Below are 26,846 nucleotides of genomic sequence, written 5' to 3' on the forward strand. Positions count from 1 at the left end.
GTTAAAAGTCACAAGACTTTGAAAAGCGCTTTTATATTCCAGAATTGTAGCTGACCTCCCCTGACATTGAGGCCGCTCACCTACCAAACCTTATATTGTGGCTCCCCTCCTCCTCTCTCTCACATTGTAGCCCTCTCTCCCATTCTCATTGTGGTCTCTGTCTTCCACACATTGTCACCCCCTCTCCTCCATTCATTGTGGCCTCTCTCCTCCTCACATCATAGCCTCCTCTTATCCTCATATTGTGGCCCCTCTACTCCTCCACTCACATTGTAGCCCCTCTCCTCTTCCTACACTGTGGTACTTCTACTCCTCCCCTCACATTGTGGCCCATCTCCTCCCCTCATACTGTGTCCCCTCACCTCCTTTCCAGACATTGTGGCCCCTCTCCTCCTCTCCTCACATTGTGGCCCCTCTCCTCCTCTCCTCACATTGTGGCCCATCTCCTCCTCCCCTCACATTGTGGCCCCTCTCCTCCTCCCCTCACATTGTGGCCCCTCTCCTCCTCCCCTCACATTGTGGCCCTCTCCTCCTCCCCTCACATTGTGGCCCTCTCCTCCTCCCCTCACATTGTGGCCCCTCTCCTCCTCTCCTCACATCGTGGCCCCTCTCTTCCTACCCTCACATCGTGGCCCCTCTCTTCTGACCCTCACATCGTGGCCCCTTTCCTCCGACCCTCACATCGTGGCTCCTTTACTCCTCCACCTCATAGTCTTGAGGTCCCTCTAGTCTTTTCATTGTAACCTCTCCTCAAATTGTGTTCCCTGACTCCATTTTTCCTTTGCTGTGTAATAAAAAAACAATTGACACCAGATACTCACCTCTCCTCATTCCCCTGCAGCTGTCCTGCTTCCTCTGGTGCTGCTGTTTAGCACTGAAGCTGGCAGGCACCAAGATGTCATAACCTCATGCTTGTCTACCCACAGCAGCAGCTGTGGCACAATGATGATGGAGAGATCTGCATCCTCCTGGCGCCGATAGAGAGTCCCAGGAAAAACCTCCCACCACCCGAGACTGTGGGACAGAGCATTAAAATCCAGAACGGTCCCCGGACAGTTGGGAGATATGACTTAGGGCAGGGGTTGTGCATCAGCATAGTGATGAGATCTCATACACCAGTGCACCAAGTCCAGCTGTAATCCTGGAATATAAATGAATTTTTCACAGAATTCTGATCCTATTAATAATACGAACAAAGGTATTGTTTCACACCTCTCCAGGGACAATACCTAACACGGTCTACAGCTTTGTATGGTCAATTAGGCTGGTTAGACTAAATTCGTAAAAAAAAAAAAAAAAAAAAGCATGTGCCACCCAGTGATAAACTTGTAATGGGTTTCTAGGGGATCTGTGTATCTCTTATACTGTTTCCTTCTTTAAAATGCTGATTTAGACATAGACGAAATTGTTGGAACCCTTGTGGTACTCTCTCCTCAGTCCTGAGAATGACTTCCCTCTTCACAGCCAATAACAAGGCTTCCATCAATTACCTTGCTTTCTTTCAAATAGTATCTCTTTCCTTATAAGTATTTGGAGATTGTACATCTCAATATGGTGAAAGGTGAGCTCTCTTTAGAAGTAGCTTTACAAGTAGTGCATGCAATCGCAGTATATAGACGCAGACAAAATTGTTGGTACTCATCCATTAAAGAAGGGATGAGAAGAAAAAACTTGCAATGGTCACTAAAAGAACTTACTGACGTAATGATACATTGTAATATATATGAAGAATAAATTAATGTAACTGAGTAATTGCTTCTGAATTGTGTTCAAATACAAACTAATACAAGTAACCCAGCAAAAAATTTTAATTTCTTGCAATACCTTTGATCAAGTCACTGCAAACACATAATCGAGGGAATTTATTAAGGGTTTATTGGGGTTTTGCACACAAATTTTAATATTCCTCCCGGCAGTGTACAGCGTCCCGGATCTACGCCTCTTAGTAGATCTAGACGTGATTTCCACCAGGATAGAACTATTTTGACAAGGTGTGACCCGGCGGAGATTTCAGCAAAAGTCTTCACCAGTTTTCTGACCATGGCTGTTCATCCCCTATCCCCACTCTTCTCTCTGTCATTCCCAAAGTGGCATATGGAGTAAAAAAAAAAACAAATATTTTTGCCCACTGTCTCAGGTATGAGGGGTGCCTTCTCTAGAATACATGTCAAAGCTGCTTTCACAGACTTTCAATATAATATAGATCAGGACAGTCCCAAACTTTGCTTTTAGCCATTCTTGGGTGTGTTTAGCTGTGTGTTTTGGAGAACCCATTACCTGAGAGCAAGCTTTCTGACACTGGGCCGCACATTTCACCTCAGAATGCCTTGATAGCAGGTCGTAAAAGAACCGGGGCACAGGCCACAGTGCAGATGTACCAAATTTATATTAGTGACCATTCCTATACATAACCCTCCTCACACACGCTTTCTCCAAAAACAACTGTACTTATTTTCAGCTACAGAAAACACACTCAAAATAATGTTCCCCAAATGTGGCTTCAAATGTACTTGCAATCCACAACTAATCCCTGACAGTGGCCCCTTTCTAATCATGCCCACTGGAAGGAGCCTCCACCTAGTAATACCCACACTAAATAATGCCCCTTCTACTAAAAAAATAACCCCATACTAAATAGTGCCCCTACACTAAATGAAGTAATGACCTCAGAGCCCCCGGTAAGTAATGTTACTCAAAGCCCCAACACCAAGTAATGTCCCCACAGTCCTCAGTAAGTAATGTCCCCCAAAGCAAGTGATGTCCCCACAGCCCAGTAAGTAATATCCCTAAGTTAGGTCCTTACAGTCACTAGTATGGTCCCCACAGTCCTCCAGTAATGTACTCACAGCCACCAAGTAATGTGTTCCACCAGCCCCCCTTCTATCCTCTGCAGCTCCCAATAATGTCCTCAAAGCCCCACTAATGTTCCCTCAACCCCCCACTAACATCCTCACAGCCCCCAGTAATGCCCTCAAAGGCTTCCAGTAATGTCCTCACACTCCCCCCCCCTGTAATGTCCCCAGAGCCCCCCAGTTATCTTCACAGCCCCCTAATGTGATTCCCATTCACATTGTATATTTAAAAAATAAACAGAATACTCACCTTTCTTCCTCTCTCACCTCTTCTTCTCCGTGAGCAGGGAGGGCGCGGTGATGTCATCATACTGCCCCTCCTTTACGGTGCCACACTGTAGTAAGCTGCTTGGATCAGGAGGCGAGGTGTAATGACATCATTGTGTCTCCCTCTTTCTGTAATGGGGCACGGAGCTCAAATCCTGCTGCTCCACTACAGTACTCACCTTCATCCGCATCCAAAAGAGACAGATAGATGTGAGAGTTTGAGAAGCAGCCCTGGACAAGAGTCGTGCTGCATTGGGACATCTGGGGTACAGGTGGAGCTAGCGATAACCCTGCTTGATAGTCTTGAGATTTCATTGTACCCTGCACAGATTCAAGACCCCCTGTGCCAAATGTAGCAAAACAGTCCCAGAACATAAGTCCATATGTCATGAGTAGTGGCTTCCAGAGACCCCTACTTGTAGCAGAACATGTAGGGAAGTCTTGACCCTCCTCCCCTGTGGACACTGACCGGTGATATTGCAATTTTTCCATTTATTTTTTGCAAGCAACATACTTCATTAGGCCCCTTTCACACATATTGTTCTAGGGACGTATATCCGGCTGCAAATTTGCACAAATCTATATACCCCAATAGACGCCTATGGGGCTGGCCGCAGTATGGTGAGCACACACATGCGTCACCGTACCGTCACAAAGAAAAAAATAGAGCATGTTATCACTTGAAGCCAAAGAGAGCTGTTAGTACAGGAAATGAGGTCTGTCTCCATACGGTGAAACTATGGAGGTACTATGCTAGCTTCACCCATGCAACAGCACTCATTAGGTGCTACAGTCGGATGCCAGCACCAATCATGTCATCTAAGCATCTACAGCAGGTGTCTGCTGTAAAATACCTGTATGGAGAGGACTCATGTTGGCATATGAGGTGTTAATGACTGAGTCGGCTTTGCAAATTTTTGACTAAAAGATTGCACACAATTCACAACCAGTTCTTTACAAGATTTTACTACCCAAACAAGGAACTTGATTGGATTTGACCAGGGTGAACGCTGATCGACAAACATGGAAGTCTCTCAAGGCAACCAATTGGCTGTCCCTTGATGACATCAAGAGAGGGGTGGCAGGGTCGATGATCAGAGTCAAGGTAATATCGCCCATTTTCATTCCAAGGTCACATTTGACCTTAAATGGTTATACCTGCATACAGGGCCAGCACCAATTGTGGCTCAGGCCATGAACCATCTCCATATAGGGTCAAAGACCAAGAGCAGTACTGATACAGTTTTCTGGCTCCTGACTGTTTTGATACTGATGAACTATCCGCAAGATTGGTCATGAGTAGAGATGAGCGAGCACTAAAATGCTCGGGTGCTCGTTACTCGAGCCGAACATTTCCAGATGCTCGAGTGCTCGTTTCGAGTAACGAGCCCCATTGAAATCAATGGGAGACCCGAGCATTTTTCAGTAAAATTATAAACTTAACGAGCACAGTGAAAGAACACAGTGCAGAACAGATTGCAGATGTTCGGGAACATCTGCGATCTGTTCCGGAGACACGCGTGCAGAACGGTGTTCTCCGCAATAGTATTTGAAGAACAATATGTGTGAAGAACAACTTGCAGATGTTTCCAAACATCTGCAAGTTGTTCTTCACACACATTGTTCTTCAAATACTATTGCGGAGAACACCGTTCTGCACGCGTGTCTCCGGAACGGATTGCAGATGTTCCCGAACATCTGCAATCTGTTCTGCACTGTGTTCTTTCACTGTTTTCTTTAATTAAACAATTAAATTAAATGTTTTAATTGTATCTTTTTACTGTTCTTCACTTTTTTTTTTAAATTAAATGCTCGTTATCGAGCAGGTCAAATACTCGTCCGAGCAACGAGCCGGTCCGAGTATGCTAATACTCGACCGAGCATCAAGCTCGGACGAGTATACTCGCTCATCACTAGTCATGAGTATTTGGTTAGTGGGGGACACAGGAGACCTCTACCAACTACCCGTACAAAGGCTGGGAGCAGATGGGTTCCTACACATTGGGGCTTATTTCCCAAGGGTCCGCGGATCGCATTTCCGTCGGACTTCCTGACATTTTCGGGATTTGCGCCGCTGTGACAGGTGTTTAGCCGGGAAGTGTGTTGCACACGATCGGATTTTGGCGCAGCGGCGCCGGCTTTCATGCGACAGAAATCGAGATCCGCGTGGGATTTAACATTCAATTTGTGGTACAAGACAATGCACTTACATACACCAGGAAAAAGAAGGTGAACTCCGGTGGACAGATGCAGGATAATGGGCGCACGATCTTCGTGAATCGCGACAGATGTGCATTCGAGGATCGTACAGGACGGGTAAGTAAATGTGCCCCATTGTGGAGGAACGGAAGCACTTGCCCCACCAATATACACTAAACAAATCCTGCTGCTTCTACCTGTGTCCGCCATGATAATTGGTGAGGGCCTCGGTTGTCGGCCCCCAACGTTCAAATACTTATGACGTATAATGCAGAATGGTAACCAGTATTAAAATCCCATAACAGACCATACAAACACTTAAGATTAGTTGTGTGAAAAGGGAGAGTAAAAGTATTCAATGAAAACTTTCCGATATCAGTGAAATTTTCATATTGCTAGACCAAGCTTGTCACTTTACAGAATGTCTGAGTTTTATTCTTTGCTTGTAACATACACAGACATGTACAGTAAACATGGTGAGACTCTTCACTATTAACTCAAATTTTTATCCATACTTCACTACCACTTAATAATTGTAGATTACCTGATGGCTGTTTGTCTCAGTTACTTTGACATCCAAGGATCCTGTGAGAACAGCGTACCAACTTGTACCAATGTCACCCTGGCGATACACTGTAACAAGAGAAGAACCAGTATTTTATATCCTTTTATTAACTTTTCAGTTTTATAAAATATAACATCTGATTAGATTGCAATTTCTTGTATCATCAACACGTGAAATTAGTAGTCAATGAAAAATAACAGTATGTTATGTCCACAAAAAGGTTCTGTGCTATCTAGAAACACACATTAAATGGGAGTTTCTCCTCTTTAAGAATACACCAGAACTGTGTTTCTAGGTGCCACGCTTCAGAATATATAGGCGTTTGATGTGTGAGCCACTCCAGTCCAGGCAGAATGGAAAAGATGCTGCATGAAGAAAGAGCTGAGAGTTTGCAGAAGTATCAATCTGTAGCTGAACCTGGGGATGGGAGACGCACAATGTGACATATCAATACAATTTTGAGGGCAATATCAGTGGGAATAATGATGACATTGTGCAGATAGTGTAACCTTCACAAGATTTTGCACTATGGTCTGACACTTATCCCCTGCAGATAGGTAACAAGATATTATACTGTCACAACTACTTTCAGGTGACTCTGGAGATTATTTTATGTTGTTTGTACTTACGTGTAACCCCCTTATCCAAACTCTCGTAATAACCACAGAAGCAGATCTGCTGGAGTAAATTTGGATGGAATCTCTCGAAAGCTTTGACTTCTTTCAGACGGGCAAAAATTATGTCTACATCTTCTCCTGAACGTTCCTGCGGCCTAAAAAAAAAAAAAATCAAGAGAAAATCTAAATCACATTTGTATTATGGTACAAGGTTTTAAACTGCAGCTTATAGGCCGTGTGCATGTGAGGATGGGGCTAGGGTTGGAAGTGAAGCGGCAATTAGTAAAATAAAATTTGACAGCTGTCACACCATGGAAGATGCATTGTGGAGAATGTACCCTGACGGGAGGGCTACAGAATATACAACAAAAGCTTTCATTTCCAATTCTGACTATACAGATATAATATACAGGCCCAGGTTTATCAGATGTGAGGCAAGCTAATGCCCCACTAATGTGCAGGGTGCTCCAGGTCCTCAATTATCTGGAGCCCCTTGCACTGCATGGGAAGTGTGCACCATCTTTTTTTTGGTGCACCGTTAACATACAGCGTCGCTGTATTAAATGTAGCGTAAACTCTTAACTAAGCACTAACACGCCCCTTTAAGCGCACATTTTATGTCTTATCGGACACGGTACAGCTGCGACATAAAACAGGTGCAGACACTTTATAAATGCATGTGCTCCAAAAATGTTCTTTAATGCAGATTCAAACAGAAAACTGGCGCAGCCATAATAATAGATATGGCCCATAGTCTCTTGTCCCTCCACAATGTCTGTATAAACTCATATTACAGCAAAAATAGTATATATTTTTTTGTCCTGTATTGTGTTCTATGGCCAGGTTAACATAGTGTTTTTGGATTCTACAAAGTTTTATTCGATTTGACTTATTTCTCACATAAAACCTGGGGAGATTGTAGGCATTTTTTTTCTGTCAGAAAACATGCTACAAAAAAGTTTTGGTGAAAAGGAGGAAAGCAATGTCTACCAATTTTCTAAACATTTGCAGAAAATTATATTTTTATTCCCAAAATAAATAAAGTACGGTAAATTATAATAAATAAAATTTTACAATACAGACAGTCCCCAGGTTACATACAAGATAGGGTCTGTAGGTTTGTTCTTAAGTTGAATTTGTATCTAAGTAGGAACTGTATATTTTATAATTGTAACCCCAACCAAAATTTTTTTGGTCTCTGTGACAATTGGACTTTAAAAAATGTTGGGTTGTCATAAGAATCAGGATTAACAATAAAACTTAAATTGCAGACACCTTTTAACACTCCTACAGTTGATTATTATAGCCTAGGGCTAAAGGACAGTAAATTACCAACATCAAGGTGACCTTTGGTAACTGAGGGTAGTCTACAAGTCGGGTGTTCTTAAATTTGCGGACCGCCTGTATACTTCATCTAAGGACAACAGCTTCTTCTATTATTCTGTTCCTTCTTTCTCCTGTAATGAGCAGTGTAACATAAACCCTTCTCAAGTCTGTCCACCACAGAAAGGTAAGGAGTCTAAGTCTAATTAACTCTTTCCAGACCAAGTGTCCCCCTTGATGATTCAGCTCTTTAATGAGATTAGACAGTCTGAAAAGAGTTAAATCGTTAGACACTTTATCAGGCTCCTTGATTTCTCTGCTGTGGTGTACAGGACAGAAAACCGATTTACACAAACTGCTTAATTAAGGAAGAAAGAGAACAGATTAAAGTATATTATAAAGTTTACTACGGGTACTAACAATTTAACTAACTTTTAAGTAAATAAAACATGATAACCATCAACTTTATTTCAAGTGGGTTTATTTTGCTTTTCACTAAATGATTAACAATTTATTTTATTATGTGATGTCCAATTGATGCTTATGTCTTAGTCAGGCTTCAAAATATTCAGAAATGTGTTCAGACCTTGGTATAACACCTATCACAGTAGGTATACAGCGCAGTACTATATGGGGCTTATTTACCAAGGTCCCGCGGCCGCATTTTCATCAGGTTTTCCAATGTTTTCGGGGATCAATTGTGTCGCAATCGCGCCGCCTTTCACGCGAGACAATTTTGGGGGCGGCCGTCAGACGATCCTGCGGATTTGGACAACACGCAGGATTTAACATTTAAATTGTGTCGCAATACCAAGCACCGGGAAGAAAAAGGTGAACTCCGGCGGACCTGAGAGGTGAAGCAACACACGCAGGATATCGGGTGCATGATCTTTGTGAATCGCGACAGCTGTGCAGAATTGTCGGACAACACACTGCAGGGATCACGCAGGGACGGGTAAGTAAATGTGCCCCTATATGTCCTGTGCTGCTTACAACCAGAGCCAGGATGAGTGTCCATGCTGGACAACCAGTAATGGCAGCTGCTTTTATTACAACTGTACACAATCCTGAAGAAGGTCATAGGTCGTGGGCATAGAAAATGATTTTTTTTTTTTTTACTAAATGTAAGAACTTGATTTATATCTATTGATCGCTGTCTTATTTATTATCCATTTACAATGGAATGACATTTTGGGCTTCTGAAATGGTCGTCCTGAAATAATTTTTCCTTCCTCTGTCTGACCACTGCGATATGTAGAAAATATGGTGACAAGGAATACTGAGCTGCTGTCAACACTAGAGGTCACCAGATTCTGTGCTAAATAAGTCTGCAGCATGCATAAATTAAACCCGTGCTGATAACTGCAGCACAAAAATTTGTCTATGCTGAATATCTTGGATTTAATAGCAGCCAGAACATTGATTCTGGTGCCAGATTAAAGAAGATATTATTTTTGGGCTTGTTATTCTGTGATGTACAGAACCAGATATATGGGCAGGTAAAATCCTTAGTTGGGAATCTGCAGTTAAAGACCCAATTATTGACTTTCTCTTTATCTTCTCTTTTATCTGGTTCTACAGCACAGAACCACAGGCCTAGTGCAATTCAAAAGATGAGATTCTTAGCTTTAATCCCCCCCCAAAAAAGTTATGTTTTTAGGTATCATAAAACCCCCTCTAGCCTATCAGCCTGACTCATGTTTACCTGAGATAAGTCAGAATAAGAGGGGTGGCTTCATTTCCATAGTACTTACAACCATGGTACTGGTAATCTCTTCTTTCAAATTGCATTATGTTGCTTTGTGATTTTGTGAGCTACAGAACCTGAGATACAGGGGGTTAAAGATATAGGGGCACATTTACTAAGGGATTTGCGCCACACTTTTTGTACACATTCTTGTAGGGAAATACATCTTGCACAGGTATTTAAGAAGTGTCCATGCCACTATTGTGTTGCACGTGACCCTTTTGTGGCACATCCACGCTAGCCTCCGTGCAACACAAATTGTGGGGCGTCGCGTATTTAACATGCAAATTCTGTCACACGCCCTATGTTAAAGGTGCACCACAAAAAGTTGGTGAACTCTGTCGGCCATTGCAGGGAAGCGCCAGATTAATGATCTCTGGCACGTGTTCTTAATGAATGTGTCCCACCCAGTATTATACACGGAAAGAACACTTTTAGTGCAGTTTCCGTCTTTCTAAGTAAATGTGCCCCAAAGTATGGAGTTTGATCTGTAGCTTGCATTCCCAACTATGGTTTTACGTGCCCATATCTCTGGTTTTGTATATAACAAACCCACAAGCCTAACTAATACATTCTCTTTTCATTAATACAATACCTGAACCATGGTTCTAGCTGCTATAGAGCCCAGAATATAGGCATCTAAAGGGGCACTCCCCCTCCAGACTCTGAGCCTGATTTATAATCAAAAGCTAGTTTTCTGCTTACTTTCATATGCCTTTCGAGGATATTTTTTAAGATTATTAAGTAAACTGTAGAGATTTCTAGAAAGGACACTTCATACTCTACCTGGGCAGCTGGTTCCCTTTAACCCCTTGCTCCACCATGCCATTCCCCAAAGTTATGGTGCGGCAACAGGTGAATGAAGAGGGGTCACGGGCATAATGCAGCAAACCCCCACCGCTAACATACGCGATCGTTGCTAGCACCAATCGGGGAGTGTTAACCCTTTACAAGCCGGCGGCAAAACTGGCTGCGGCATGTACCAGACGGCGGTGCGTGAGCGTTGCTATCTTGGTTGTGATCGACGCTCCGCATGACATCATTGGGGAGCGCCGATCAGTTGCCATGAAAGTCTTCACAAGACCTCAGGACTTGTCAATTCTGAAGATCCGTTACAATGTGCCAGTGGCACATTGTAACAGATTGGGGGTCATTTACTAAGGGCCAGATTCGCCTTTTCCCGACGTGTTACCCGAATATTTCCGATTTGCGCCGATTTTCCCTGTATTGCCCCGGGATTTTGGCGCACGCGATCGGATTGTGGCGCATCGGCACTGGCATGCACGCGACGGAAATGGGGGGGGGGGCGTGGCCGAGCGAAAACCCGACGGATTCGGAAAAAACGCCGCATTTAAAAAAAGAAATGTGTCGCTTGGGACACGCTCACCTTCACTTGGTCCGGCCCGGTGAACTCCAGCGCGTTCAGATGCTTTTCGGCGCAGCAGCGCCACCTGGTGGACGGCGGAGGAACTACCTTGATGAATTCCGGCCAGACCCGAATCTACCGCAGAGAACGCGCCGCTGGATCGCGAACGGACCAGGTAAGTAAATCTGCCCCATTGTGTGCAAAATCCCCATATACTATGCTATACTGTGGTATAGCAGTATATGGTAGGATCGATTAGACAACCTAGGAATGAGTACCCTAGGGGGTCTAAAAAGTAAAAATTTCAAATCAAGCCCTTTCCCTAGAACTGATAATAAAATGAATAAGCAATAAAAATCACATATCATCACGTCCCAAAAGTCCCGATCTATCAATATTTAAAATGGTTATTCCTGTCAGTGAACCCCGTAATGGAAAATAGTGCCCAAATGTCCGAAATGGCACTTTTTTGCCATTTTGCAACACATAAAAATTTTAATAAAAGCCATCAAAAGGTCATACAGTTCCCATAATGGTAGCAATGAAAACTTCATATTTTGCCGCAGAAAATGACGACTTACACAGCTCCGTGCACCGAAGTATAAACAAGTAATTAGCCTCAAAATATGGAAAAATGGTACAAATGGTACAAATATGTATAAAAAAATGATATGGCAAAATTAAGGATTTTTTTTGTACTAAATATTAGAATTTTTAAAATCTACTAAAACATTATAAAACTTCTATAAAGGACACGTGTTAGAAACCTGCATACATGTTCTCAGTTCACAGTAAGAAAACGGAGGTGAAATAGTTAAGATTTATAACTTGAAGTCCTTTTTACTGTAACACAGTAGGAGCACAATTCAATATCTATTACCCACAGTGTGCTCTACTAATATGCAGCTTGCCTCAAATTCAAGCCTTACTAATGAAGAAGCAGTAAATATAAATCTGTTTATTAGGAACTTCTTTAGGGCTCACTTAAGATTTAAAGAGAACCCCCAATATATGGTGCCTATCATTTTAACCCCTTCCCGACATTTGACGTAATAGTACTGCATGGCGGGAGGTGCGTTCCCGCAAAATGCAGTATTATTACGTCAAGCTTCTGGCGCCGGCTCCTGTACGGAGCCGGCGCCAGAAGCTGTGGGTGTCGGCTATATATTATAGCCGACACCTGCCTCTAACACCCGCGATCAGAGATTTCTCCGATCGCAGCTGTTAACCCCTAACACGCCGCGGTCGCGCTGGGCTGTGAGGTCTTGATCCGGAAGCCGGGTCCGTGCCTCCTGGCAGGACCCGGCTGTAAGACACTGGGCATGCGCAGCATGCTCAGTGTCTTACATTACACAGTGCAATACATCTGTATTGCACTGTATAACCTGTAAAAAAGCTTGAACAAGTGATCAGAAGATCACTTGTTCAAGCTAAGATGTCAGTAAATGTAAAAAAAAGTTAAAACAATAAATAAAGGTTTTTTAAAATAAAAATAAATAATAAAAGAAAGTGAAAGTCCCCCCAAACACCACATTTCCCTGTACACAAGTAATAAAGTATAAAAAACACTAAATCACAAAAAACCCCACTTATTTGGTATCGCCGCGTCCGTAACAATCTGTACAATAAATCCTAATCATAATTGAACCCTCTAGGTGAACGTGGTAAAAAAAAAAACCCAAAAACTTGCCAAAAATTAAAACTTTTTTATCAAATTGCTTTACAAAAAATGTTCTAAAAAGTGATCAGAAAAAGTTACAAGCGCCAAAATGATACCACTGAAAAGAACAACTTTCACGCAACTCACGCAAAAAATAAGCTCACAACCAGCTCCGTCAACCAAAAAATACTATAGTTATGCTGCTATAAAATGGCAATACTAAAACAAATGCAATTTTTTCTATTCTAGTTTTCCTTCAATAAAATTGGACAAATATAAATAAAACTATATAAATGAGGTATCACCGTAATCGTAGTGATCCGTAGAATAAAGATAATATATTATTGTTATGCTACAGTGAACACCCCCCCAAAAAAATGCTAAAAATCCAAAACAAGAATTGATGATTTTATTTTCCTCCACACGAAAAAAGTTAATAAAATTGCTTCGATAAGCTAAACACCCTCTAAAATAAAGGTTTTTTTTACAGTGCATCTTGTCTTATTTGTCTAAATTGCTTAAAAAATAAAGATTGCATAGCCTATTCCCAACGCGCGTTGTAATAGAACGGTGCGGCGCGTAGTGACTTGCCAACACATTGATCGGGGCAAGATGGCGGCTGATCCTGAAAGCCATCCATCCTGCCCCATGGAACAGAAGGGTTACGTCCCCCCGCATCCCCCCCCAGTTCATGATCGGTGCTATTGGCTCATCAATTCAGACCAGCCAATAGCAGCGAATTTACTTATGACGTCAGTAATACCGGTCACCATGTCTGTAGACACGGTGATCGGGGCAGAGTGGCGGCTGTTCCTGACAGCCACCAATTGTGCCTTGTGGTTCAGAGGGATTTTGTTGCCCCCCTCTGTCCATGTTTGCTGTTATTGGCTGGTCGATTTGGTCCAGCCAAAAGCAGCAATATTCGTCACAATGGGCATCGCTAGGGTGAATAAGAGCAACACTTGGCGATAATTTCCCTACGAACAACGAAGATATGGTACAAAAGCGCTGGCCGTGTACATTGTACAGATTACGCTGTACAACTCTTACGTGCTGTTCCAATGTGCAGGTCCTGCTGTATCATTTCTCAGTTTTCAAGAGGAAGATATTAGGAAACTAATATTGGGACAAGAAGGACGGGGCCCCAGTACCTCTGGTTTAGATGTTCCTGTGTTTTGCCAGGGCAGCATTTTCCCGGTGAATTCTGCTGCTTCTAAAGGAAGGACTCAATAAAGAGTCTGTTCCAAAAGAGGAGTTAGGATGGACACTACATACTACTAAGAGACCTGCGACACCTCCAGAGTGACAAAAGTTTAGTTGGTCCCTTGGTATATTCCACCTCCTTATACGCAACACATTCACAATTCACGCCCAACCTGTTGTGAATTCAGTAAAATGAATAATTGTAACAACTGTTAGGTCCCGTTGCTCCCTATTCCCCTTGATTATTTCATAAGGGGCGCCACATAACGGGCACTGAACTTTCCAGAAATAATTGCAATTTCCATCTTGGACTCCATTGCACATCGTATTTGGAAACCACCTGTATGTTCAAAATGCTCATTTCACCAAGTGTATTACACTACACTACATATTACACCTTGCTATATTCCCCAAGGGGTGTACATTCAACAATTGGGGTCACTTTTCGGGGTTTCCTCTGCTTTGGTACCACTACGGCTCTCCAAATGCATCCTGACACATATGAAGGATTTCTGTAAAATTTAGCCTCTAAAAGACAAACACCCCTCTTTTCCTCTACTGTGCGCCCATAAAGCATTTTATATGCACATGTGGGGTACTTCTACACTCGGATAAATAGTTTTACACCTTTTTCGGGGTTATTTAATATATTATCCCTTGTGGCTTACAAAAATTAGGAGTAAAGTGACATTTATAGGAAAATTTTCACCTTTTTAACCCCTTAACGACTTGGCCTTTTTTAGTTTTTTCACTTCCATTTTTCACTCACCAACTTCAAAAATCTATAACTTTTTTATTTTTCCACATAAAGAGCTGTGTTATGGCTTATTTTCTGCGTAACAAATTGCACTTCATAGTGACGGTATTTAATATTCTATGGTGTGTACTGGGAAGCGGGAAAAAAATTCCAAATGCAGAGAAAATGGTGAAAAACCACATTTGTGACGTTTTCTTGTGGGCTTGGATTTTACAGCTTTCACTCTGCGTCCCAAATGACATGTCTACTTTATTCTTTGGGTCGGTACGATCACGTGGATACCAAATTTGTATAGGTTTTATAATGTTTTCATACATTTAAAAAAATTAAAACCTCCTGTACAAAATATTTTTTTTTTATTTTGCCATCTTCTGGGGCCAATAACTTCTTCATACTTTGGTGTACGGAGCTGTGGATAGTGTCATTTTTTGCGAATTTTGATGCCGTTTTCATTACTATAATTTTTGGGACTGTGCGACCTTTTGATCACTTTTTATTAATTTTTTTATATTTTTCAAAATAGCAAAAAAATGCCATTTTCGACTTTGGACGCTATTTTCCGTTACGGGGTTAAACATAGTGAAAAAACATTATCATATTTTGATAGATCGGGCATTTTAGGACGCGGCGATACCTAATGTGTTTATGATTTTTACTGTTTATTTATTTTTATATCAGTTCTAGGGAAAGGGGGGTGATTTGAATTTTTAGGTTTTTTTATTATAATTTTTTTTTTTTAAACTTTTTTTTATTTTTACTTTTACTATTTTTCAGAGTCCCTAGGGTACTCTAACCCTAGGTAGTCTGATCGATCCTATCATATACTGCCATACTGCAGTATGGCAGTATATGTGGATTCTACTCCCCATGCATTACAATGTGCAATTAGCACATTGTAATGCATGGGTTAAAACGAAGTAGCCTCGGGTGTTCGGAACACCCGAGGTTACCATGGCGACGGATCGCCGCTCCCCGTGACGTCATCGGGGAGCAGCGATCCACGACAAGATGTGCTAGCACCGATCGCGGGTGTTACCGGTAAGCCTTTGCTGCAATATGCAGCAAAGACTTACCGGCTATGGAGAGGGCTCGGCCCGCGAGCCCTCTCCATGCACCGGGACCCGGCGCGCGCTGTACTAGTACGGCGCGCGTCGGGAAGGGGTTAATGTTTAGGGCCTAATTGGATCATTCACCTGTAGGGGCAAATACATATATTACACATTGCAAAATTCTCTAAGGGGTGTGCATTCAAAAATTAGGGTCACTTTTCGGATTCTTATCTGTTTTATACCACTAGGGTTCTCCAAATGCATGTCAAACATTTCTTTCAAATTTGGCTTCTAAAAGGCAAACCTCCCCCTTTCCTTTTACTGTGCGCCCATACAACATTTTATATACACGTGTGAGGTACTTCTACACTCGAGAGAAATAGGTTTACACATTTTGGGGGGTTATTACATTTTTTTATCCCTTGTGGCTATATAAAATTAGGGGTACAATGACTTTTATAAGAAAATGTTCACCTTTTATCTATTTAAGCCCTAATTAAATCAAACACCTTTAAGGACAAATACTCATATTACACCTTGCTAAATTCTCTAAGGGGTGTGGTTTCCAAAATGGTAACACTTGTTGGGGTTCCCCTCTGTTTTGGTACCGCTACGGCTCTCTAAATGCATCATGACACATGTAAAGGATGTTTGTCACATTTGGCTTCTAAAAGGCCAACGCCCCTCTTTCCCTTCTGAGCTTCACTGCGTACCCATACAACATTTTATTTGCATGTGTGGGGCAATTTTATTCTCGGGAGAAATGCTAGTACACATTTTTTGGGGTTGTTTCATCTTTAATGCCTTATGGGATACAAAAATTAGCCGTAAAAGTGACTTTTTTGGGAAAATGTTCATCTTTTTCCTTTTAGGGACCTAATTGAAGCAAACACCTGTGGGGGAAAATACACATATTACACCTTGCTAAATTCTCCAAAGGGTGCACTTTCCAAAATGGTGACATTTGTTGGGGTTCCCCTCTGTTTTGGTACCACTAGGGCTCTCCAAATGCATCCTGACACTTGTAAAGGATGATTGTCAAATCTGGCTTCTAAAAGGCCAAAGCCCCTCTTTCCCTTCTGAGCTCTACTGTGCACCCATACAACACTTTACATGCACAAGTGGTGCAATTCTGTGCTTAGGAGAAATAGTTGTACACATTTATGGGGGTTGTTTCATCTTTTATCCCTTGTGGCTTACAAAAATTTGGGGTAAAAGTGACTTTTTTGAGAACATTTTCACCTTTTTTCCCTTTTGGGGCCTAATTGAATCAAACACCTGTTGGGGCAACTACACAAATTACACCTTGCTAAACTCTCCAAGGGGTGTACTTTCCAGAATGGTGTCTCTTGTTGGGGCTTTCCTCTGTTTTGGTACCATTATGGCTCTCCAAATGCATCCTGACACATGAAAACTTTTTCAGCCATATTTGCCCTGCAAAAGCGAAACAACGCTCTTTCCATTCCAAGTGCCCCCATGTGCCCGTACAGCAGTGCAAAATGGGTAATGGCATGCTCAGGAGGAATTGCCCTAAACATTGTAAAATGCATTTTCCTTTTTAACCCATTGTGAAGGTGCAAATTTTAGTGTTCAATGAATCTATTGTAAGATAAAATTACATTTCTATAATTTCACTTTCATTTATCTTTCACCCTCATGAAACGCTCATAGGGTTAACAAAATTCCCAAAGGTTGTTTTGAATATTTTGAGGGGTGTAGTTTCTAAAATGGTGTCATTTGTTGGGGTTTTCTGTCATGTAGGCCTTATAAAGTCACTTCTAACTAAACTGACCCTCCAAAAGTAGGTTTTGATGATTTTCGTGAAAATCTGAAAAATTGCACCTAAAGTTATAAGCCTCCTAACATCCTAAAAAAAGGAAAAGATGTTTGAAAAATGATGCCAAGTTAAAGCAGACATATGGAAAATGTTAGTTATCAAGTTATTTTAGTGATATGACTAACTTTCCAAAAAGTAGAAAATTCAGAATTTTGGAAACATAGTTTTTTTCAAAATTTTTGGCAAATTTCCATTTATCTCATAAATAAATACTAAATATATCAATTAAATTTCTCGACCAACATGAAGTACAATGTGTCACGAAAAAACAATCTCAAAATCAACTGGATATGTTAAAGCGTTCCAAAGTTATAACCACTTAAATAGACACATGTCAGATTTTAAAAAATGGGCCGTGTCAGGAAGGTGAAAAGTGGCTTCAGCGTTAAGGGGTTAAACACCCAAAACTTTAGTATTCTTGTTGTTTTGCTTCTAAATAGGGATGGGCAGACCCATTCAGGTTTGTGTCAGCTGACATTATCCCGATCCAATCTGAAAGTTTGTTTCGGGTAACTGAACCTAAACGCTCATCCTCACCAGTAACACCGACAATTGGCCCAGATCGTGGGTGTCACCCTTTAAATGCCGCTTTCACATCAACAACACCATTTCCTCAGTGACATCGTCAGAAAGCGATGATCCCAGGCTGCATGCATGCTTTGCCAGCGTCATTTAAAGGGTATCACCCTCAAAGTTGGCAGCACCAATCATGGGCGTTTATGTTGCATTATGGGGATTCCACTCCTAAATTAACACAATCCATAAGCCAAATGTGTACCAATGGTCAAAGTGTAGATGAATAAAGATGCTTTTTGAATACTAAACATACTTGGATAAATTCGATTTCCCTAATTTTAAGGTTTGCAAATTTTTCAGCTGGAAACGTGACGTTAACAGAGAGCACATGTTGGGCCCGGCATATTAGATACACTATGATTATTACATATATCATATATAGTCCAAAATAGGGTGTTTTGAGCGGCACCGTGTATATATATATATTTTCGGGTGCAGGTCTTCTTTAAGAGGTCCGACAGTGACCCCAATATCAGGTAATAAAAAATTGAGAAGCAGCACTCCGGTATTTCCAGTGAATAAAGAGGTTTTATTCCACCAATATAGTGCGACGTTTCGCCAATTCGATCAAGGCATTATCATGCTTGATAATGCCTTGATCGAATTGGCGAAACGTCGCACTATATTGGTGGAATAAAACCTCTTTATTCACTGGAAATACCGGAGTGCTGCTTCTCAATATATCATATATATATGCTCTATAGTAGTGACATCCATCACACTGTGGTAATAAAACACGTCTTTTCCTGCTTGTTTTACAATGTCCGTGTTCCTCTTCTGGACGTCTATAACCTGCAGAGCCTCCACGACAGATCTACACATCACCAGGAACAGATCACACACGTTCTGAGCGTCCTGCTGTGATACCAGGTAGCTGCAATACTTATAAAAGATTCATGCTAAATATCTGTCCAGATACAACACAAATCTACAAACTGCTACAGAAGTTCAGCTGTGGTTGTATCATTCTGCATCTAGATGTAACAACACAGAAAGTGATACATTACAAGTCTTCAGGTTACTTTGCCTTTAGAAAGGTTCAACCATTTAATTTCATCTTTTCATTGATATGGAGCAAAAATTTTGTTATATGAGACCTATTTTGATACAACAAAAAACAGTAAGTATTACTAAATTTCCTAAAAAGTTTCCAATATGAAATATTCATAAATAGTGTTGCAGGGTCTGTTTTTTTGGCGCACGGATAAAGCAGTAAGTGTAACTGGGATGTTACAGTGTGGATTAATGAAATGGCGCACAACAGAAAAGGGTCTGAACTGACTCCACATTCATGAAGGTGAAATAGATCTAATTTTGTGTCAAAAAAGGGTGAGGAACCTAGAAGTGCAGGAAAAGTGTAAAGATTCCGAAGCTGCACCCAAATTGAGCGACCATAAAAGAAATAAGGCAGGAGTGTCGGAAATAGCAATATTGTGGCATCGACACTTAAAGGCGCATCTGGAAAAAAAAATTCACCAAAATCTGTACTTCTAGGACTACACTACACTGCGCCTCTTAGCTTCCAATCTTAAGACATGACATACTAGTTTTATCTCTGTCTTGACCTTTTATGAAGTATGAACTTGGGCATACAATGCCCTTTCTCAGGGTACATGTACATGAACTCAAAAACAAAGTAAATCCACAGCAAGAACTAATTGTATTCATATATGATAAGCAGATTTAGGCCAGAGACAAGATTTCACAGACTCAACACAGTGCAGTTTGGAGCTGCGGTTTTGTGGGAAAGCAATGATTCCTTGTATCATAAATTAAGATACTTGGACTCCTTTTCTCAGGACTGTGGTTGCTCCACGGAACGTGGACAGATTCACAGGTTGACTATAGTTGTGCGCCTCATATGTTGTAATGATTGCTTCCTGTAAAAATTTAGCCTGATGCAAACTTCTCTGTTCGCTGATGTCCCAACACTTTGCGCTACAGCACTCCATATCCCGATTTTGCTCCCCTCCAAAGGGGACTTTTCACCACCTCCATCAACTTCAAGTGTTTGCATCCTAACCTTAAGTATATGAGATTCCCTGAGGCGCAATTGAGGCATATAGAGTTATAATAAAAGAAGTTCTGAGGTTTGATGTTCCTCGGACACATCTACCATCATTAAACTGATGGTAGATTTCCGTTAAAGAGTCAGGGTTACTAAAGATGGTGAATGGACCTCTTTAAAGGAACCAAGAGATACATATAATTCTTTCAATTGAATAACCAATAGATGAATAACCAAAACTTCTCTAAATGTCCAATGACGGCTGTAATACATATATGATATTACTTGCTTCATTAATAATAATAATTCTTTATTTATATAGCGCACACACATTATGCAGCGCTGCACAAAGCATGTCAAATTCTGGTTTTCATTTCTTCTACAACACATGCATGGACACTGTGCTGTGCATATTTGGCTTTCTTCTAGTAATTCGTCCTTAGAGAACGTTTTAGAATGATACACAGCAGTCCCACAACTACTGGCTAAATACACATTGGACAATCCCATAGCATTGTATTACATTCATAGTTCAATTAATCCATTGCCTGGCTAACGCAAACAGCTGGAAGTATAGAATTATTATTTCTGTACTAAACTGAGCAGTGGAGTTCCTCATTGGCCACTGATGCTCCAGTCACATGACCTTGCACAGCAGCAGATATTACCCCGCGCGTATATACACCATAGATGCTGTATACATCTCTTACATACACAGTACATGCTTTATACACCTCACACACACCTTATATACTGTATACACCTCACTCACATACCTTATATACTGTATATACCACACACACACACCTTATATTCTGTATATACCTCATACACACACCCACACCTTATATACTGTATATACCTCATACACACACACACCTTATATACTGTATATACCTCATACACACACACACACCTTATATACTGTATACACCTCATACACACACCTTATATACTGTATACACCTCATACACACACACACCTTATATACTGTATACACCTCATACACACACACCTTATATACTGTATACACCCCATACACACACACACACCTTATATACTGTATACACCTCATACATACACACACACCTAATATACTGTATATACCCCACACCTTATATACTGTATATACCTCATACACACACCTTTTATACTGTATGCACCTCACACACACACCTTATATACTGTATGCACCTTACACACACACCTTATATACTGTATACACCTCACACACACACCTTATATACTGTATACACCTCATACACACACCGTAAATACTGTATACACCTCATACACACACACCTTATATACTGTATACACCTCACACACACACCGTAAATACTGTATACACCTCATACACACACACCTTATATACTGTATACAGCTCATACACACACCTTTTATACTGTATACAGCTCATACACACACCTTTTATACTGTATGCACCTCACACACACCTTATATACTGTATACACCTCATACACACACACCTTATATACTGTATACACCTCATACACACACTGTATATACTGTATACCCCTCATACACACACCTTTTATACTGTATGCACCTCACACACCTTATATACCATATACACCTCATACACACATCTTACATACTCTACACACCTAACACACACATCTTATATACTGTATACACCTAACAAACAGCTTATATACTGTATACATCTCATACACACGCAGTACCTACTGTATACACCTCATCAGAGGTAGCGCAAACGCCTTTACAAGCATCTATGTTGTTTGTATGGGCAGTTTTACTCTTTGAAAAACTAATCTTGGCTTCGGAGCTGCAGCGGCCCAGGCTATAAGGTCATGTGACTGGAGCAGTGGCGCTTTCCATTGGCCGCTGATGTTCCAGTCACATGACCTTGCACAGCGGAGCTCCAGCTGGGAGGAGCCATCACTGTCCCAATGGCGCTGGGCACACATGTACACAAGGCCATCAGCAGGATCTGGGCTATCACACTGCCAGCCCTGTGTCCCGGCAGCCCTTGAACATACTGAGCGCTGTGCCTTCAGAGGGGTACTGTGATGTCACTGATATGACGTCATTGGGATTCCCTCAGCAGAGGGGTTAGATGCATGCAGACAGGGTACAATGTGCATTCCCACTTATTTCATACTACTCCTCTGCTAAAAATACTCTTCAAAAATAGTAAGAGGGGTATTATTGCCCTTCCGGAAAAATGTTAGTGCAACCTCTGTCTCCCAATGACTTTACTCTTTCTACTACAGACATTAAGGAATTTCTCCAGACTACTATGTATGTGGTCTTTGTGGCATCTGTAAAGCAAATCAAGAAATGCCGTCACCAAAAAAGGTTCCCCCCATAAGCATGTACAAAAAAATGGAATAAACATATACCCTTGTCAATCTATGCTAAATCAATAGCACGGCTCATCCTTCTGTGTATCTGCTACACAGATGCCTCCTGTCCCGCTCTCTGGCTCTTTTCTTCCTCTAAAACCTCTCTCATGCTGCACTACTTCTCTGGAATGCAATACCCTGAATTAGAAAAGAAATAAAATCTAATTTTGCTCTGTTCTTTGAATCCCATTCTCTCAACCTGGTGTCCTCTTCATCTGTGTACACTCCGGAGTGGGTCGTTATTGTCACATGTCATGTGACCACAGGGGACTGGTCAGAGCTGAAGCCACCACTGATTGTCTGTAACAGTCACGGAGCACGGACACTCATAAGTGGATTAAGACTGCCACAGGTTCTAGGCTGTATAATTGTTTGCCTCCCACATCTTTCATATTATGGTACTAGGATACAGGAACAGAAGCATGCTTACTTCATAGATTACAAAGGGTCCTGCGTCTCCAATTCAGTGCTACAGTTTAAGGACCTTTGGAGGAACTTGCAAAGGTCCTAGTAGGGTTCTTATATATATAAATATAATGCAAGATTAGCGGTACTTCTCCTTATTATATATAAGGGGCAGTATCATATCTGGTGGGTATGTCAGGTAGCCAGGGGCCCCCAAGGAGCCTCAGGCCCTGAGCGGTTGCCCAAAACTCCGCTATTATAATCCGCTTCTTCTGACACTTCTAACCCAGCCCAGAGTGTAAATAGTTGAAGCAGACGCTACAGTAACAAGCAGGAAAAGTAGTGCCCTCTACATTTGCAGAATTTGTAAGCGCTATACTGTATAAACTGACAATTAAGCACCTTTGCCATTCAGGATTATTGGAAAGCTGAGTGACAACTTATACAACAAGAACATTGATGGACTTAGTTGATTGGAGATTGGTTCTGAACCAACAATCCCTGCTCCAGATACAACTACATAATAACCTCTTTGGATTGGTTATGTTTCAATTTGGGGATTTGTTCTAGAACACAACTATGTGCACCCCCAGTTACCAGTGGAGTGAATCTAAAACTATATACAGAATATGGATTATCCGTTCCCTGCAGGATATAGATCAACTGTATATCGCAAGGGGTTCTGCTTCAGCTGATGGATCTGCAAATCACGTCCGCCAAAGCGTATCCCTTTAAGAGCCGCAGTTGCACTTTCCTCCTAATTCCCCATTTGTTACCACCTTTCACTGATGCACATTGAGTGTATTGATTTTTCCCAGCATCCACAATGCCGAGACCTTGATTCCCAAGAAATAACAATGGACAAGGGCAAGTGTCGGATCAGCACCAGGCGCTGTCCATTACCACAAGCATCACACTGCAGGACATGGGAGCTGTTCACACATCACTATGCAGCACAGCATGCAGCCCTTTATTAGCATGCATGGGGTAGCCACATCATCCATACTCCATCACCGCAATCATACAGGATACTCATGTGCTCAGCAATGTCATCATGTATGCAGAAGAGCAGGACAGAAGTGTCATCATACAGCACATGGTGGTATCATCATCTATTCACCAACTTGGTGTTGATGTTATAAAACAGTGACATATGTGCGGCACAGTAGCCACATCATACACACAGTGCAGAAATACAATATACATGTATACACTCTACATGCAGCACCACGGTCACATCATACAAGCAGCACAGCGGCCAATAATACATAATATACTATAGTTATATAAAACAAGTTACATCATACATGCAGCAAAATGTCATATTATAGATGTAACCCTATAGTCACATCATACAAGCAGCACAGCGGCCAATAATACATAATATACTATAGTTATATAAAACAAGAACCATCCTAGTTACATCATACATGCAGCAAAATGTCATATTATAGATGTAACCCTATAGTCACATCATACATTGAGCAGTGCAATCACATACAAATATGTAGCAATATCATAATTGTAGCACATTAATCACATACATATCAATCACGCCATACATGCAGCAGTGCCATCACATCATACATGTAGCAGCATTGTCTCTTCATACATGTAGCAATGCAGTTTTATCACACATGCAGCAGTACATTAACAGCATACATGCAGCAGTGCAGTCACAAAATACATGTAGCAGCATAGTCACATGATACATGTAGCAGTTCTATCATACATGTAGCAGTTCTATCATACATGTAGCAGTTCTATCATACATGTGGCAGCATAGTCACATCATATATGTAGCAGTTCTATCATACATGTAGCAGCATAGTCACATCATACATGTAGAAGCATAGTCACATGATACATGTAGCAGCATAGTCACATCATACATGTAGCAGTTCTATCATACATGTAGCAGCATAGTCACATGATACATGTAGCAGTTCTATCATACATGTAGCAGTTCTATCATACATGTGGCAGCATAGTCACATCATATATGTAGCAGTTCTATCATACATGTAGCAGCATAGTCACATGATACATGTAGCAGTACTATCATACATGTAGCAGTTCTATCATACATGTGGCAGCATAGTCACATCATATATGTAGCAGTTCTATCATACATGTAGCAGCATAGTCACATGATACATGTAGCAGCATAGTCACATGATACATGTAGCAGTTCTATCATACATGTAGCAGCATAGTCACATCATACATGTAGCAGTTCTATCATACATGTAGTAGCATAGTCACATCATACATGTAGCAGCATAGTCACATCATACATGTAGCAGTTCTATCATACATGTAGCAGCATAGTCACATCATACATGTAGCAGTTCTATCATACATGTAGCAGTATAGTCACATGATATGTAGCAGTTCTATCATACATGTAGCAGCATAGTCACACGATACATGTAGCAGTTCTATCATACATGTAGCAGCATAGTCACATCATACATGTAGCAGCATAGTCACATCATACATGTAGCAGTTCTATCATACATGTAGCAGCATAGTCACATGATACATGTAGCAGTTCTATCATACATGTAGCAGCATAGTCACATCATACATGTAGCAGCATAGTCACATCATACATGTAGCAGCATAGTCACATCATACATGTAGCAGCATAGTCACATCATACATGTAGCAGCATAGTCACATCATACATGTAGCAGCATAGTCACATCATACATGTAGCAGTTCTATCATACATGTAGCAGCATAGTCACATGATACATGTAGCAGTATGGTCACATCATACAAGTAGCAGTTCTATCATACATGTAGCAGCATAGTCACATGATACATGTAGCAACATGGTCACATCATACATGTAGCAGCATAGTCACATGATACATGTGTGGAAGGTACCTTTTATCTAGACAGGCAATCCACTCTGCAGAGGAGGAGGAATGGGCAGCGTGTGCAGCGACCATGTTGGGCGCTCTGCCAGCTCAGTCTGGTGTAACGTGTCTGCACAGAGTCCTACACTGAGGCGCTGCACACTCTGGTTTGTGTAGTATGTGTGGCCGGGTGTAGTGATATCCCGCCCGCTATGTACAGGTGCACCGCCGCCCGGGGCTTGTCACTGCTGCAGACCCGGAGCTGTGGATCAGCACAAGTCTCGTGCAGGGTATGAGGGAGGCAGCGGCGGGGGATGGGCTGAGGTGCTGCGAGCACTGGCTGCGGACTACAGTACCTCACACAGTACAATCTTTACCACAGACAACATGGAAATGGCTTTGCTTTTCCCTCATCTGTCTGACACTTACTGACTAACCTATAGACATCCATCCATACACCCAGCTGACACCATGTACTCTACACACTATCCATCTATAGAACAGATACATATAGAAATATACTGTGCATACATGCATGATATATATATATATATATATATATATATATATATATATATATATATATATATATATTTTAGCTTCATACACACACATACATACATATATATATATATATATATATATATATATATATATATATATATATATATATACATACACATACATACATGCAGGAAATACATAAATATCTACAAAACAAATAAATCTCTACTATACATCTGTATCCACAAAACATACATATACAGTTTTACCTCAGAGACTTTGTGATAAATCTCCCCCATTATGACACTAATATATATATATATATATATATATATATATATATATATATATATACATATATATATATATATATATATATATATTAGTGTCATAATGGGGGAGATTTATCACAAAGTCTCTGAGGTAAAACTGTTTTAGTAGCCCAGCGAAACCAATCAGAGCCAAGCTTTAATTTTATAAACAGCTGTGGGAAAAATGAAAGCTGAGCTCTGATTGGTTGCCATATGCAACTAGAACAGTTCTGCTCTAAGAGACTTATGATTAATCTCCCCCTATATAATATCCATTCTCATTTATATAAATCTATACACAATATATAGATTCAATAACAAGACGTCAGTTCTTTGCAACAAT

General features: G+C 41.1%; 1 protein-coding gene across 4 annotated transcripts in view; it reads right to left on the minus strand.

Annotated features, from left to right (window-relative positions):
- The window catches only part of RAPGEF4 (Rap guanine nucleotide exchange factor 4), a 200,012-nt gene extending 174,001 nt beyond the window's left edge, over positions 1–26,011 (minus strand). For 3 of the 4 annotated variants that reach the window (XM_072121709.1, XM_072121708.1, XM_072121707.1), the window contains exons 1-3: positions 25,717–26,008; positions 6,513–6,655; positions 5,863–5,951 (exon numbers count right to left, since the gene is read on the minus strand). In XM_072121709.1, coding sequence (XP_071977810.1) covers positions 5,863–5,951; positions 6,513–6,655; positions 25,717–25,781 — 297 coding nt within the window. In that variant the 5' untranslated portion in view covers positions 25,782–26,008. Of the gene's footprint in view, positions 1–5,862; positions 5,952–6,512; positions 6,656–25,716 lie in introns of all 4 variants that reach the window. The other variant, XM_072121712.1, reaches the window with a different exon arrangement.
- Positions 26,012–26,846: the final 835 nt, after the last annotated feature.

The sequence above is a fragment of the Engystomops pustulosus genome, chromosome 8 (genome assembly GCF_040894005.1).
Source record: "Engystomops pustulosus chromosome 8, aEngPut4.maternal, whole genome shotgun sequence".
Lineage (NCBI taxonomy): Eukaryota > Metazoa > Chordata > Amphibia > Anura > Leptodactylidae > Engystomops > Engystomops pustulosus.